Source organism: Gastrolobium bilobum, unplaced genomic scaffold (assembly GCF_033153095.1).
Source record: "Gastrolobium bilobum isolate Gb01-03AN ecotype WA unplaced genomic scaffold, APGP_CSIRO_Gbil_v1 utg9870, whole genome shotgun sequence".
Taxonomy (NCBI): domain Eukaryota; kingdom Viridiplantae; phylum Streptophyta; class Magnoliopsida; order Fabales; family Fabaceae; genus Gastrolobium; species Gastrolobium bilobum.
The window spans coordinates 181,014-195,667 of NW_026896550.1; the positions used below are offsets into that span (position 1 = coordinate 181,014).

The following is a 14,654-nucleotide window of genomic DNA, read 5'->3' on the forward strand; positions in this document are numbered from 1 at the left end:
TAATTGGACCTCTATTTTTGAAATCCCATCTTTGAATTTAATTTCTAACTTCGATCCACTCATCATTCTGGTAGTCAGCTAAGCTTAATTTTTTTAGACTTCGATAGAGACATGTCAACTAGACGCATCACATTCTACACCTGTTAAGACAATTTTTTTTTTTTTTTTTTTGCTTATATTGATCTTCGTTCAATTAAGTCATAATCTGTTTGTGGATTATGATTATTTAGGTAACTAGTATGGTACCTCAGTCATGGTTTTTCAATTGTTTACTAATAGGTTGGCTTGACTGGTAAGATTAAATAACATAAGAAAAAAAAAATAGTTTGATACTTACCGGTGAAAGTTTATTATCAAATAACGTGCAAGTTCAACTATAAATTCCGTTTAAAGTCAACTCTTTTTTTTTTTTTTTTGGGTACAGGTTTAAAGTCAACTCTGTGGAGCTGAACATACGCATTGAGTATTTTGGATTATTGATTTCTGTTATTATGTTTGAAGTTTAATAGTCATATGGGATATAATATAATTGCGGTGGTCGGACAAGTTTGAAGCCAACTAGAGATAAAGAAAGAGAAAATATAAGAGAAAGAAATGAGAGTATTATTATTTGTTGGTAGCTGATGTGAGGACTTTGTTAGTTGGTGATATATAATCTCTTTCAGAAATATCATTATTGGTGAGTATTATTAGACCAACAAAGTTAATCATTCTGGTAGTCAACTAATTAAGGTTGAGGGGTCTTCTCTAATGGGTTACCGGAGTTATCCACACTTAAACTTTTTCCTTGCAAAAAAAAAGAAATGAGAGTATTATTTATTTGTTATTAATTTATTTCTTAATGACTTTTATTAGGGTATATCATTGTCTCCTATCGAGTTTTTCTTCCAACATTGTCTCTTGCACATTAAAAAGAGAGCAAATTTCGGTACACAAAGCTCCCAAACTTGTAAATATAGGAGTAGGAGTTAACTCTATGTACTCTTACATTTTTGTAAAAAGACTTTTCCAGACTCGAATTCGTAACCTTCCAATTACAGAGAACAATCATACGACCATTGCTTCAAGTCTCACCCTTACCATTTGCACATCTAAATTGATCATATATTGCTCATCTATGTTGCACCGACACTGAGACGGGACACGGAACACGACACGACACGCCTATACATTAATTATAGAAAATGTTAGATTTCGATATGTTAGGACATGTTTTGATATTAAATAATATTTTTAATATATATAATATAATTTACATTTAATACATATAACAGCTCATAATAAGTCATATAATCAATCACATGTTCAAGTTTCATAATATAAAGAAAAAATAATTTTCATGTCTTGTTAATTTTTCAGGTCAAATTTCATAATAAAAAATATTTGATTTATAAATCAATTTTTCATGTTTAGTTAAAAAGATAAAATAAAACAAAATTTGGATATTAAAAAAAAATGTATTAAAATACGTTGACTGTGTATCGAAAAATGTTGACTACGAATCCGAAATGTGTTGAAGTATTGACCACGTGTTGAAAAATATTGACCGCGTGTCGAAAATTATCGATATCCGATATGCATCTTTTTTTTTCCAAAGTGTGTCCGGGCATCGGAGTTGCTCACCACTTTGTATGCATTTCATTTGCCCATTTTTTTTTTAATTAAGTTTTTGATAGTTAATAGCATTTCGAAGTTTTTCACAGCTAAAGGTCAACATATAATGTCTAAATCCTAAGTCAAATAGGAATACATAGCATAAATCTACCAAATACCCTAGTGCAAACCCAATCAACAATAGAATAACTTGGGAAACCAAGTTTGCTGGCTAGTCAACTATGTGCATATCAATATTAAAGAAGCTTATGATGGCATCATTATATATATAATCAGAACATGCTTAGCCTAAACACAAAACTCAAGCTAGTTATCATCTTCTCCTTTCATAAACCTCTTCATCACAACCATCCATGACAAACCCTCCAAGTCTTCTTTTAGCCATAGCACTTTTGGTGCTATTATTCTCAAAGCCTTCTCTTACAGTCTTTGTAAGCATTGATTGTGGATCCTCTGAATCTGTCACTGATGAAAATAATATAAGATGGACTGGGGATGATGCCTACATTCAACATGGTGAGTCTATTCAAGTCTATTCAGGTTCTAACCCTTTGAGCACTCTGAGGGTGTTTCCAACTAGAAAGAAGAACTGTTATTCCATCAGAGTTAAAAAAGGAGAAAAAGTTCTTACTAGAGCAAGCTTTTACTATGGGAATTATGACAATAAATTATCTCCACCCATCTTTGATCTTCAGTTTGATGGTAACTACTGGGCCACTGTCAACACCTCAAGTAGTTATGATTATGTTGATTATGAAGCAATATATGTAACCAAAGGAAACTTAACCAGCATATGTGTTGCTCAAACAAAGCCTAACCAGCTTCCATTCATATCATCCCTTGAAGTACGCAGCTTGGACACTACAATGTACAGTCATGTTGATTCCAATCATGCATTGTTTTTGCAATGGAGATATGCTCTTGGTGGAAATCAGACTATCAGGTATTCAGAATTACAACTCAATTATACCTTCTTTTTTTTCCCCATTCGACAATCACAAGTGGCTTGAATCCCTCACTCAAAAGTTAAATTATAACCTATGATCACCAATTCTCCCAAAAGCTTATGTTCTTATTTGAACACATAATTTTAGAAAAATATTCTATTTTTGCTTGAGAAAATTTTTATCTATCACACTCATATAAAAATGAGTGGGTCCTACTAATCTTTTCTTTCTCTTCTATTTGCTATGGGGCCCACTCACTTTTATGTGAATGTGGCAAATTTTTTTTTGAGCACTCTGAGATAGGTTATTCTATCTATTTTTTTTCAAGTATACCTTACACTCTCCAACATCTTTAGATCAGATAAGAGAGAAATGATAAAGGTTAGCTGCGATTCTGATCTAATGGTATTGGAGAGTGGTAAGTAAAATAGACATAAAAAATAGGTAAAATAACATATCCCTTAAACCCTAATTAATTTCAGGAAAAATTCATTTTTACCCCTTCTAGTTTCATGGTATATCGCATGATCTCTTATAATATTAAACTTATCATTCATATTTATTGTGCTTAAATAAGTTTTTCATTTAACCCTTTGCGGTTTTAAACTTTCAATCAGAGTGCTTATAAAAATATATCACTTAGTCATAAAAATATAAAGTTATGTATTTTTCCTAATTTATATTTTATATAATTATGATATTATCAAATAAACTTTTCATAAAATTAATTATTATATTAAAAAAATTTAAAGTTATTTATTTTGAAAATCATCATAATTTCTTTCGAAAAATATATTTAAAATAAAATATTATTTAATATAAATTAAAGAGATATTTTTTAATAAAATATTTATTTTAAATTTATTTTTTATAATATTATAATGATATAGGATAAAAGAATAGATAAAATAAAACAATATTTGACTTAAATTTATTTCTATGATAAAAATAAATTAATTTTTTTATAATATATTAATTTATATGAATTAAATAAATTAGATGAAAAGTATTTGATTTCCTTAAATAATATTTTTTAATTTTAAGAAATTTTTAATTAAATTATTAACTTTACCATAATCTTCAAATAAATAATTTTAGATTTTTTATTTTCATTATAATTTTAATTTATATCATTATACTAATATAAAAAGGAAAATAATTTTTTTTACATATATAAGATCATAAGAATCTAACTAATATGATTATTAATTAAAAATAAATTTAAATTTAGAATAATTATTCATATAAATAATTTTTTAAATTTTTTATTTAACATAAATAAATGTTTAAGATAGTACCATTTTATATCTTAAATAATATTTTTTATTTTTAATATACTAAAAAATAAATTGTTATATTTTTGGATACATAAAATTATATTTTTAAACATAATTTTTATTTTAATCTTTAATATTTAATCTTATTATAATTTTAATTTATAATATGAAAATAATATAAGATAAAAATTAAGACATGTGAAAAGTTTCATATATATAAGACCACAAGAGGTCTAAGTGATAAAATTAGTTAACCACGATGGATATAAGTGATATTTTGAAACCACATCAGGTCAAATGATACGATTTTACAATCACAGTGAGTCTAAGTAACATGTTTGAAATCACATTGGGTAAATGATAAACCATATAACCACAAGGGATGAAAATTTAGTTATTATATTATATTATATTTATAACATGTACCCTAATACAATAGTTGTTTGGACTTGAAGGGTGGAGAATATTAATAACATATCATAAATCAAATCCCCCCAAAACTTAAGCAATTAGGTCTAAACACGATTAGTTTTATATTATTTTTTAAACACCGTTTTAAACTTGGAAATTGAATCCCCTCGTTCTCTGTATATGTGTATAGGGATCTAGTTATTCAAAAGGGTAAGTTTTACACTACAAGAAAAAATGTAAACTACGACGGAATATCTGAGGCGATTTCAACGGAACCGCCTCCAAATAATTATCAGAGGCAGTCTAGGAGACGTTTATAGTAACCGGCTGTAAATTAGTAACCGCCTCAAAATGTTTTATGCAGGTGATTTCGTAAACCGCCCAAGTAATTATTAAGTGAGGCGGTTTCTAAAAAGGCCTTCAAATGTAATACATAGTCTGAACAGTCCTTGATTCCTAACCAGATTCTTGTCTTGCTAACTTAGGCGTTAATATCCGCCAAAAAGTACGCCTCTATTTATCCGTATGCGGTTGTACCAGCGCTTTCCTTTAACCACCCTAGTTAGCGTCTCGACAGTGGTAACTGAGGCAGTTGCTGAAGCCTAGCGTTGCAATCAAGGCGGTTAAAACCGCCTCAGTTTACTTGTATAACCGCCTCAGTTTACTTGTATAACCGCCTCAATATAGCTGTTTTCTTGTAGTGTTAAAACACTTTTTTTTTTTGTTAAATGACTTTTATGAATGTTGAGTTTTTATCAATTTGATAATGGGATTGGAAGTGATCTCGAACCAAGTTCAATTTTTTTTATATAATGTGAAAATTAAATAATATTTCATTGCACCACTTTATTTTAACTGTATAAAATACTATTTTAAAACACATATTGATGAATGTCCTTTTATCTAAAATTTGGTGCTTGGAATTATTTTATTTTGCATCCATTGGAATATGCTAGGTACCCGGATGACGCTTTTGATAGAATATGGCTGCCAGCATTTGGTATAGCACTTTCTGAAGTCAAAAGTGAGGCATCACGAGTTGACATTAGTACAGCAGAAGATCATCCACCACAAGCTGCACTGCAAAATGCCATTATTTCCTCGAGCACTAATGAATTCATGCAGTTTATCAATAGGCTTCCCAATGAGGAACTTCCCATTTACATCACTACTTACTTCTCAGAAGTGATGGAAAGTGCAGTTGGAAAAAGATCCATTCAAATGTACATAGACAACAAGACCTTTTCAAGTCCAATAGTTCCACCTTTTGGAAGTGTGGAAGAAGTGTACATCACCAACATGACTGCTTCAGCAGACACTTCCTTTGTTCTGGAGGCTACAGACTCTTCTACCCTTCCTCCTATACTCAATGCTCTTGAAGTTTACACATTAAGTGATGCATTAACTGCTGGGACAGATAGCAGAGATGGTAAGTGTGTTATATTGCTATAAAAATATGATACATATTTCTCCAACTTTTTGATCTGAGGGGATCGTGAATGTGTGGTGAGGCACGAAGTTAAAGCCTTAAAGGCATGAGGTTTGTTGACAACTAAGAGAGCAGGGTTAGAAAGTGTCTACCTAATAGATTTAATCCATTATTTATAAATATACTTACCTATATATAGGTCAAGAATCCTGGTGATAGTTAAATTATTGGGAGATAGAATATTGGATCTTATCTCTTATCTTAGTTCTGTTTAGTGGCGGTGCGGGGCTTCAATATGAATCCGGGCCAAAAAATTATATGTGTATTTATTTTTCTTAATTTTAGTTAGTTTATATCATAATATATTTAAATTATATTAAATACAAAACACTTGAGCAGGTAGCACTGAGAAGAATTATAATTTTATTAAATATTTTTTAATTTTACTAAAAATATATATTTTTTATATAAGTGAAAATTGAACACATAACCTAATACAACTTACTCAAATCTTTTACCAAAAATATTTTAAGTTTTAGATAGGGCCAAATTACAAATTGTAGCCCGGGCTAAATTAAAATTTTAACCCGGTCAAATTATAATTTAATTATATAATTATATATAATAAGTATAATTTGTTAAAATTTAACCCGGGTCGAGACCACACCCAGGCAACACATGGCTCCGACAATGAGTCTGTTGCTTGTAATGAATATCATAAATGTAAACTTTTATACTTTTTAAATATTTATCTTTATTTTCAACTTTCATTTTTTATGAGCTGATTTTTACTTTTTAAAAAAAAGAATACATTCTTTCTGTTGTTTCTATATAAATACCCTTCCTCATCCTTTGTAGAAGTACTAATTTACCAAGAGTTTTTTTTTTTTTTTTCAATTTTTTTTATTAACTTTGTATTCACACTTTAACCTTTGGATTTTGTTTTGTGAATTTAGTGGAAGGTTTGTTACAACTGAAGTTGGCATTTGAAGTGCTTGTGGACTGGAGTGGAGACCCTTGTCTACCATATCCGTATAATTGGGATTGGATACAATGCACCACTGATGTCACACCTCGTGTTATAGCATTGTAAGTTAATATGACTTCTTCGTTCAAGAGTTATTGGTCTAGTATGACTAAGTTAGACTCTACGATTTGACTTGTTCAAATAATTAATAGTGAGTTTGATCCTAAGAGTCGCAACTCCTCGAGATAATAAAGAGTCTCAAAACCGAAACTGGACTAGTTGAGCCTCTTAGGACTTCAAATATCGGTTGATAAATGAAAATAATAATAATATGAATTCCTCCTATTAAAGTTTGGAAATTATCTATAATAGCTACTAATTTTGCGATATATATGTGATTACAAAAAAAATAGGTATCTTAGTGGTTATGAGCTGCAGGGCATACTTCCGGATTTCAGTTCCATGAATGCACTTGAAACCATGTGAGATGCTTACAAAACCCAAAAGAAGGCTTTTTTCCTTCTCTTCTAAATTGATCAACCAATAGCTTTCTAATTATTTGACAAAATAAACTTCTCTGAATTGCAGTGATTTGCATAACAATACCATAGAAGGCCCCATTCTTGATTTCCTAGGTCATCTGCCTAATCTCAAGACATTGTAAGTTTCATTCTTATTTACGTTGTTGTTTCAACAAATGCAACACATTCTTTGAGCCCTACATTGAAAACTTTTCCCATTCTTTGTGCAGGAATTTGTCTGACAATCGGTTCAATGGTTCCATACCTGCTTCTCTAAATAACAAGAACATTAAAATTGAGTAAGTTGGAATTTTCTCTGCTTTTTGGATAATGACCCCCAGTTAAGAGTAGAACATTAATTCTCTCTGGCCTGTCAAAATCAATGTTTTCTAAACACTTATATCACACTAATACTTGGATTTTCTATGTCTTTGTCATAACACGATTATCTCATGTGAGAAATTTTGGTTTAATTATTGATACATCAACGGTCACAATGACCAAGTTAATGAAATTAAATAAAAAATGGTCATTTTAATTGTTTACTTACGAACGAATGATTGGGATTTTTTTTTTCTTTATATATCTATTGGTTCATTGATTGATCGATTAGCCGGGTTCACGCACCAATGACCTGGGTGACTTCTCCAAAATCATTTTTCTCCGTCACGAGGATTTGAACTCGAGATTTCTGATTATGGGAAACAAACTCCTTTATCACTTGTAATGATTGAAATTATTCATATAGATATTTGTTCCCTTAATTTGTAGTTTAATTTCTAACGTTCATATGCTTATTTTAGCACAACAAATAATTGGCTTTCGGGAATGAAGTGTCAGCCTCTCAATGATTCTCCAAGTAACCTACCATCACCACCACCATCTCAATTAGTTTCAAGCGATGAACCAAACAATCCACCACCACCACCAGCACTTCTTGGAGGGAATGAACCTTTGGGAGGTGGAAGCGTGAAGATTTATGAGCTAAGCATATCATTCATAGTAGCTACGCAAACTATGCTAGCACTGCTTTTCATGAAATTTATATGAACGGGAAACTTATGTTTGGATCTCTTACGATGATTATCATGAATCTTATCAAGCAAGCCTCGTACTGTGTGTCTTCTAATCTTTTCTCTCCAACCAACTTTTTCTTCTTCTTGTAAATTAGCATATGTATTTAATTTGAATTATTCTATAATGTTGTGTGTGCAAGTTATGGTCACCTCAATTTGCGTCAACGATTTGGTTTGACTTGTAATTTGTAATGTTCGATCATGTGACCTTGGTCTCCATTAGCATTTGTAATGTTAGTTGAATTATCCGATCCTATAAACATTTGGTCATACTTATATTTTATAAAACTTTTATGTAACATCCTCTGCAATTGATTAGAATAGAGGATATCACATTAATTCTTAAATCTTATTTTAAATAAGAGAACGAGAATTATAATGAAATTCTAATGCAACGAATATGAAATAAGTCATATAACAAAATTATATTCATAAAATCTAATTATACAGAATTTAAGTTCACTATTACATCAGAAATACATCATAATCTAAACTGAAAAGAAACATTTTCTTTCTATTAATTTGCTCTACTAAGCTCCATATAGTCTTCAAAGTCTTTAGCCATAGTGCTTTATCCTACTCCAAAGCTACATATACTGGTCTGTTTACTCTGAAAAGGTTAGCATAAAAACAAACACACGTGAGATAAATCTCAGTAATATTGGGAATTTCGAACTATAACCAATCCAGCCACTTTAGTGGAAAATATCATTGTCAGAGAATAAAATTTATAATAAGAAAATATCATAAACAATAAATATAAGCCCAACCTTTGAGGGTTCTTCATTTAGTCATACACAAACCTTTGTGGGTTCTACCCAAAATTTGTGAGTTTCTGTATACAAACATATATAGGAATGTGTAATCTTTAACTGAAATGACTAACGCTCAATTCTGTAAGTGCTCAAATTTTGTGGGTTCTGTATGTGAAAGGTTCTGTATGGCGGAGCTCAAGCCATGATAAGACGTCTCTTACCCTATAACCATTCTGATCCCCTTGTGGGTCAGTCACATCAGAATCATTCAGTAAAAAATTATATATTCCATTAGTATTCATTTGGTACCAAAGAAATTCTTTAATTTCTATAATCTTGATTCAAAATTATTCTCATATCTAATATAAGTAAATTCATCAAATTCACAAAGCCAAATATAGAAAATAAAGTAAAAGAGTAGAAAGAATTCATAAAATAATTTTGGCAGAGTAACGACATATTCACAACTTTTAAAGAAATAACTTTAAAATATCAACTTTCAACATAATATAGATAAAAACATAACCAACATAACTTTCTAAAATATCTAAAAATCAACTTTAAAAGTAAAGGAGAGAATGCGTTGCTTACTCCCAATATTACCCTCTCTTTTCTTTTTCTTCTTTCTTTCTCTTTCTCTTCCCCTTCCTCCTCTTCTTCTTCCTCTTTCTTTCTTTCTTTCTCTCTCCCTCTCTCTCTCTTTCTTTCCTACTTTCTTTCTCTCTTTTCTTATTTCCTTCTCTTTCTCTCTCTTATTCTTCTTTGTACCCTTAAGTTTCTCTCGGGGGATTATATAGTTTTCAAAAAGAAATGTAACTTGTCCAAAAAAAAAAAAAAGAATCTAATCATTACTTTTTATAAAATTCTAAGGAATCTAATCATTACCTTTATAAATATCAAGAAATCTTAATCATTACCTTTATAAATATCTAAAAAATCTAATCATTATTTTTTTAAATATCTAATTAATCTTAATCATTACCTTTACAAATATTACATTTTACATCTTAAAGATATTCTGTTTTAAGTACCAGGATTTTTTTTATGTTATGCTCTATTAAGACATGGGTTTAAAGTTTCTTAAAGATAAAATTATTTCTCTTAGCCAACAAAGTGGACAATGATGCCTAAGGGTTTGGTTCGACATACTTATTGATGAGTAATTTTTAAAAGAACTCCACTTTCATCATTGTTTTTTTTTTCCCCCGCTGGCACCACGTAAGTATGTTATATATTGGGATAGGAGTCGCAGTTTATCGCTTTTGAATTGAAAGAGAAAGGGATTTTTTTTCTTTCTAAGTGGTGGTTTATATTTCACCTTGCAAACGGTAACATAGTTCTTTCGGTTTGATGAATTTTAGGATTGCTATACATTATGTTTTTATTTCATCTTTTGTATAATGCTGATTTTGATTTTGATGGTTCTATATTAATATGTATGAATTCTTGAGTTGGGTTAATTCATTTGATAATTCACTTGATGAAACATTTATACATGATATTACAGTGTTATTTACTTTGAGCAATTAGCATGATCATGTGGGATGGAACCTAGAGCTTGAATGATCGAAGCCAAAAGCTTTTTTTTTGTGATATTTGTTTCATTACTCACAATCTATTTGATACAAAACCTCAATGACAGAAACTCACTCTTCTTCCCTAAAATAAAACTACAAGCCCTTGCTGCAAACTATGGCAGCTCCCTTCGGAAGTGAAATACCTAACGGTGATGATTTTATAAATTCATATTTATGGGTATGGAGTAGGACAGAATAAAGTGAGTTTTTATTAGAGACTAATCTCCCTCACTTTGAATATTTGGATGGATAGATCCTAGTTACTTACTGTACCGTTCGATACAACGAGCCCACTATGTACCCTTGAGGGTAATGTCACTATATGGATTATACCTCTAGCTGAGGTAAAGACCAGGCTAGGAGGTAATATTCCAAGGGGTAGCAAGCTGATATTAATGACAGACAGATAAGAAGAGTATAACTAAGAAGTAAATGGGCATAATAACAGTAGATAAAAGGTAGATCCTTCCCTTGTGCCCAAGGGTGGTATTTATAGGAGTCCAGGAGTCTGATCCGTTAGGGCTTACGTATTGGAGGTCAACGCTCCTTGGGATTCGTTGTGAGGAGCTGACACGCCTGGCGCTGCAGCGATGCAGGGTCTGCTCTTGGGCGATGTCAGCATGCGGCAGCAGGGCGGCTTCCACTTATGGTCTCTGGGCGATCCACAGAGCATATGGGGTTCCAAGGTAAGACATTTTGGTGTCTTACCTTGGGAGGCGAGCTGCCTTGGGGCATGCGTCTAGGGCCAACTGGTAGGGCTGACGTGTACATAACTTGGGGTACTGGGCTCAGGTTGTTTGGGGCTCTGTGAAACTGGGCCATCTACGTTACAAGGCCCTTGGGCTTCGGATGTGGTTAAGTCATCCGGAACAGTTACGTTAAGGAAAAGTTACTAACAATACAACAAAACAGCCATAACAAGTTAATAACCAAATCTTATCCCATTAAATGGGTTGGCAACATTGATAAATCCACTCCATGGGTATGGAGTTATACGCAAACATATATTTGGATGACATTTTTCTGCTACAAGGAATGATTTCAGGGGTCTCCATCCCACAGTTCTTCCAAGGACTTGAAGGGCCCATTTTCGGATGCAAATTGTTCTCCTGAAAACATCCTACGCTGTGGAATCTGGCTGATTTTCTGTGATTCATCCTGGCCCAGTTCCCAATCAAATATTTCAAGGTTTTGTTTCATCCTCTCCTTGTTGAAGCTTTTCACAATGGCACTTGCCCCTTGCTCATATATCCATCTTAGTGCTACCTGCATGACAATGATATTACCCTTGATGAACATAATTGTGTAATTTGTTTATGAACCACCTGGTTATCAAAATGAGAAATTATGTCCACATAAAAAATGTTAGACTTCAGACTATTTTATTTTTATTAAATCATAATATTTTATTATTATTAAATGGTTGAAAATATTTGAAATTAAGAAATGTTACACTTCACATATGTACTTGGCAACTTGTTTCTCCCTGTTCTTACGTATACTTCGTAGAGGCTAAGCCCAAGTGTACATCTAATGATGAGGTTGGCTGTTGCTTTACTTAACAACTTAAGGATTCTAATATGAAATATTAGTGCCTTTGTAGAGGATAAGTATCAGTGTTTTTGAGGATGAGCTGCATGAGGAGAAAGAAGGGAAGACTACTAGAGTGAGTGTTTGATGTTATCAGTAATTTGATATTGAATTAAACTGAAAATGGAGACTGAACTGTTGGTGTTTGTAGATAAGCGAAGCATCGGACAACATGACCAGGAGGGATCCATAACACTCTCAATTTGAACTGTTGCTTTGTGGAATGACAAGGAGAAAAAAGCATTTTTCTCATCAAACAAGAAAATATGCAAAGAAATCTATTTACTAAAAAGAAATGAACCTATTGGTTTACTCCTTTACTTAAAAGTTTAAAACTTCATGGTTACTAAAGTTATAATGCAGGGTAGTTTAAGACTGAGATGGTAAGAGCACCTGAGCCACGCTCTTCTGCCTTGTTCGAGCGATTTTCGTAAGGATTGGGTTCTCCATCACTGCATTTGAACCCCACAAAGTTTTGTAAGCTCCTAGTGGTGACCATGCACTCACATGGATTCCTTCCTGCTTGCAGAATTCTCTAAGGTTCCCCTGCTGCCATGATGGGCTCATTTCCACCTAAAACCAATTGAATGGGATCACCAACAAGTGTTCATCACTGTGTCAAAATCAAGCTTCCTTTGCTAAATTTTCATACCTGATTGACAGCAGGAAGGATAGTAGCATTTTCTAAGAGCTGGTTGAGCTTTTTGATGCCAAAGTTGCTGACACCAATAGACTTGGCTAAACCTAATCTATGGCACTCTTCCATAGCTTCCCATGTTCCTTTTATGTCAAAGGGCAGCACATCCTCCTTTGACATATGAAAAAATTCAACTCCAGGTTTCAGCCTCACTGGCCAATGAATCAAATAGAGATCCACATACTCCAGTCCCAGCTTCCTAAACAGTTTCAAGGAAACTTAGAAAACAAGCATCATCCAGAGGGAGATTACAAATAGAGAAATTAACAAACTTGGGAAGAGGGTTATACTCAACTGCAGTGTGGTTTTTAGTGCTGGAAGGATAAGGTCATGTTGTGTATCAGTGCACCAAAGTTTTGAAGTGATGAAGACTTCATCACGGCCTTTTATAAGGCCTAGCTCTAAAGCCTTTGCCACAGCTTTTCCTAGAGGCTCCTCGTTTCCATAGAAAGAAGCAGTGTCAAAGTGTCTGTATCCAGCTTCAAAGCCATCAATGAAGATTGAGGTGAGAGCTGCATGTGGTGGAAGAGTATGTGCTGCAGTTCCTAGGCCTATTAGTGGCATCTTTTTCCCTGAGTTTAGTGTTACCTCTGGGATTTTCTTTGCTTCCATATTTTCTCAGTGTGTTTGGTTTGTGTAAAATGTGACTACAATATGTATAGGTGTTTCTGATATGTACTCAGTGAGTTGAGAGATGTTTGGTCTGAATTGTTAGAAATTTTATAGAATTCAAATGGTATGAATAAGAAGTTGGGTGCGAAGAGATGTGTCTTTACATTGTTGGACAAACATAACTATTACTAGTGAACAGGTATGACTTTTCACGGGCGAACAGTCACGACTCTTCACGGCCAACTGGCACTATTCATCATGACCGGTCAAGATTTATAAATAAAGAAAAAAATCAAAATAAACTAGTTACTTTTTTGAAGTTTAATATTTTTTTGTATTATTAATTTCTGTTATTCTATTTAAAGTTTAGCTATTACTAGTGAACAAGTATGACTTTTTATCTTCGAATAGTCACGACTCTTCACTGCCAACAGACACCATTCATCATGACTAGTCAAGATTTATAAATAAGGAAAAAAATCAAAATAAACTGGTGACTTTTTTGAAGTTTAATATTTTTTTGTATTATTATTTTCTGTTATTCTATTTAAAGTTTAATAACAAGAATATAATATAATTGTGGTACTCTGACAACTTGATTTGCTTAAAGTCAATAGATAGACTGAAAGAGAAAAAAAGAATAAAAATGAATGATTTGTTTTTTTTTAAGGCTTAAAGCATATCCCGTCGTTGACATTCCACAAATTAATAATACTTTGTTGGGGAAGGTTATATTTATAAATTTTTTATTTACAAACTCTTACAAACTACACTAAGTATGACCGGTTATACTTTAATCAAGAGTGTATGACCGGTCATACTTAGTGTAATTTGTAAAAAAAATTTGTATACGGATCCTTCCCCTACTTTGTTTCTTCCTTCTTAAGATATGAACAATGAAGGAAGAAGTATTTAATTCATTAATTAAGCACCCTTTGTTTCTTTAGATAAAAAGTTTAGATGAGAAAGCACATCGCTTGCAAGACCAGAGACAGAGAAAAATCTTAGAATCGAATATAAACCACCTCGAACGTGGGCAAAATGGTGGATTAGATATGCCAATCCTCATTGTCAATTGGGGAGTGAATCCTATCATGTATTTATTAACGTGACCATGTTATGTGAGAGAATCATAATCATACAAAGATGATATTTATTAAAATGACCATATTATATGAGAG

The 14,654-nt window shown here is 32.1% G+C and overlaps 2 protein-coding genes across 2 annotated transcripts; one reads left to right on the top strand and one right to left on the bottom strand.

The window, feature by feature from the left end:
• The first annotated feature begins 1,967 nt into the window (after positions 1-1,967).
• On the top strand, positions 1,968-7,469 carry LOC133300485 (probable LRR receptor-like serine/threonine-protein kinase At5g59680). The gene is made up of 6 exons (XM_061500041.1): positions 1,968-2,557; positions 5,206-5,678; positions 6,635-6,767; positions 7,059-7,127; positions 7,234-7,305; positions 7,397-7,469. Exons 1-6 carry the CDS (start codon positions 1,968-1,970, stop codon positions 7,467-7,469), a joined length of 1,410 nt encoding a protein of 469 aa, XP_061356025.1.
• Positions 7,470-11,615: 4,146 nt separating this feature from the next.
• On the bottom strand, positions 11,616-13,473 carry LOC133300486 (protein REDOX 2-like). The gene is made up of 4 exons (XM_061500042.1): positions 13,157-13,473; positions 12,817-13,060; positions 12,558-12,737; positions 11,616-11,840 (listed from the first exon to the last, which is right to left on the bottom strand). The coding sequence occupies exons 1-4, from the start codon at positions 13,471-13,473 to the stop codon at positions 11,616-11,618; spliced, it is 966 nt and encodes a 321-aa protein (XP_061356026.1).
• Between the last annotated feature and the right edge of the window lie 1,181 nt (positions 13,474-14,654).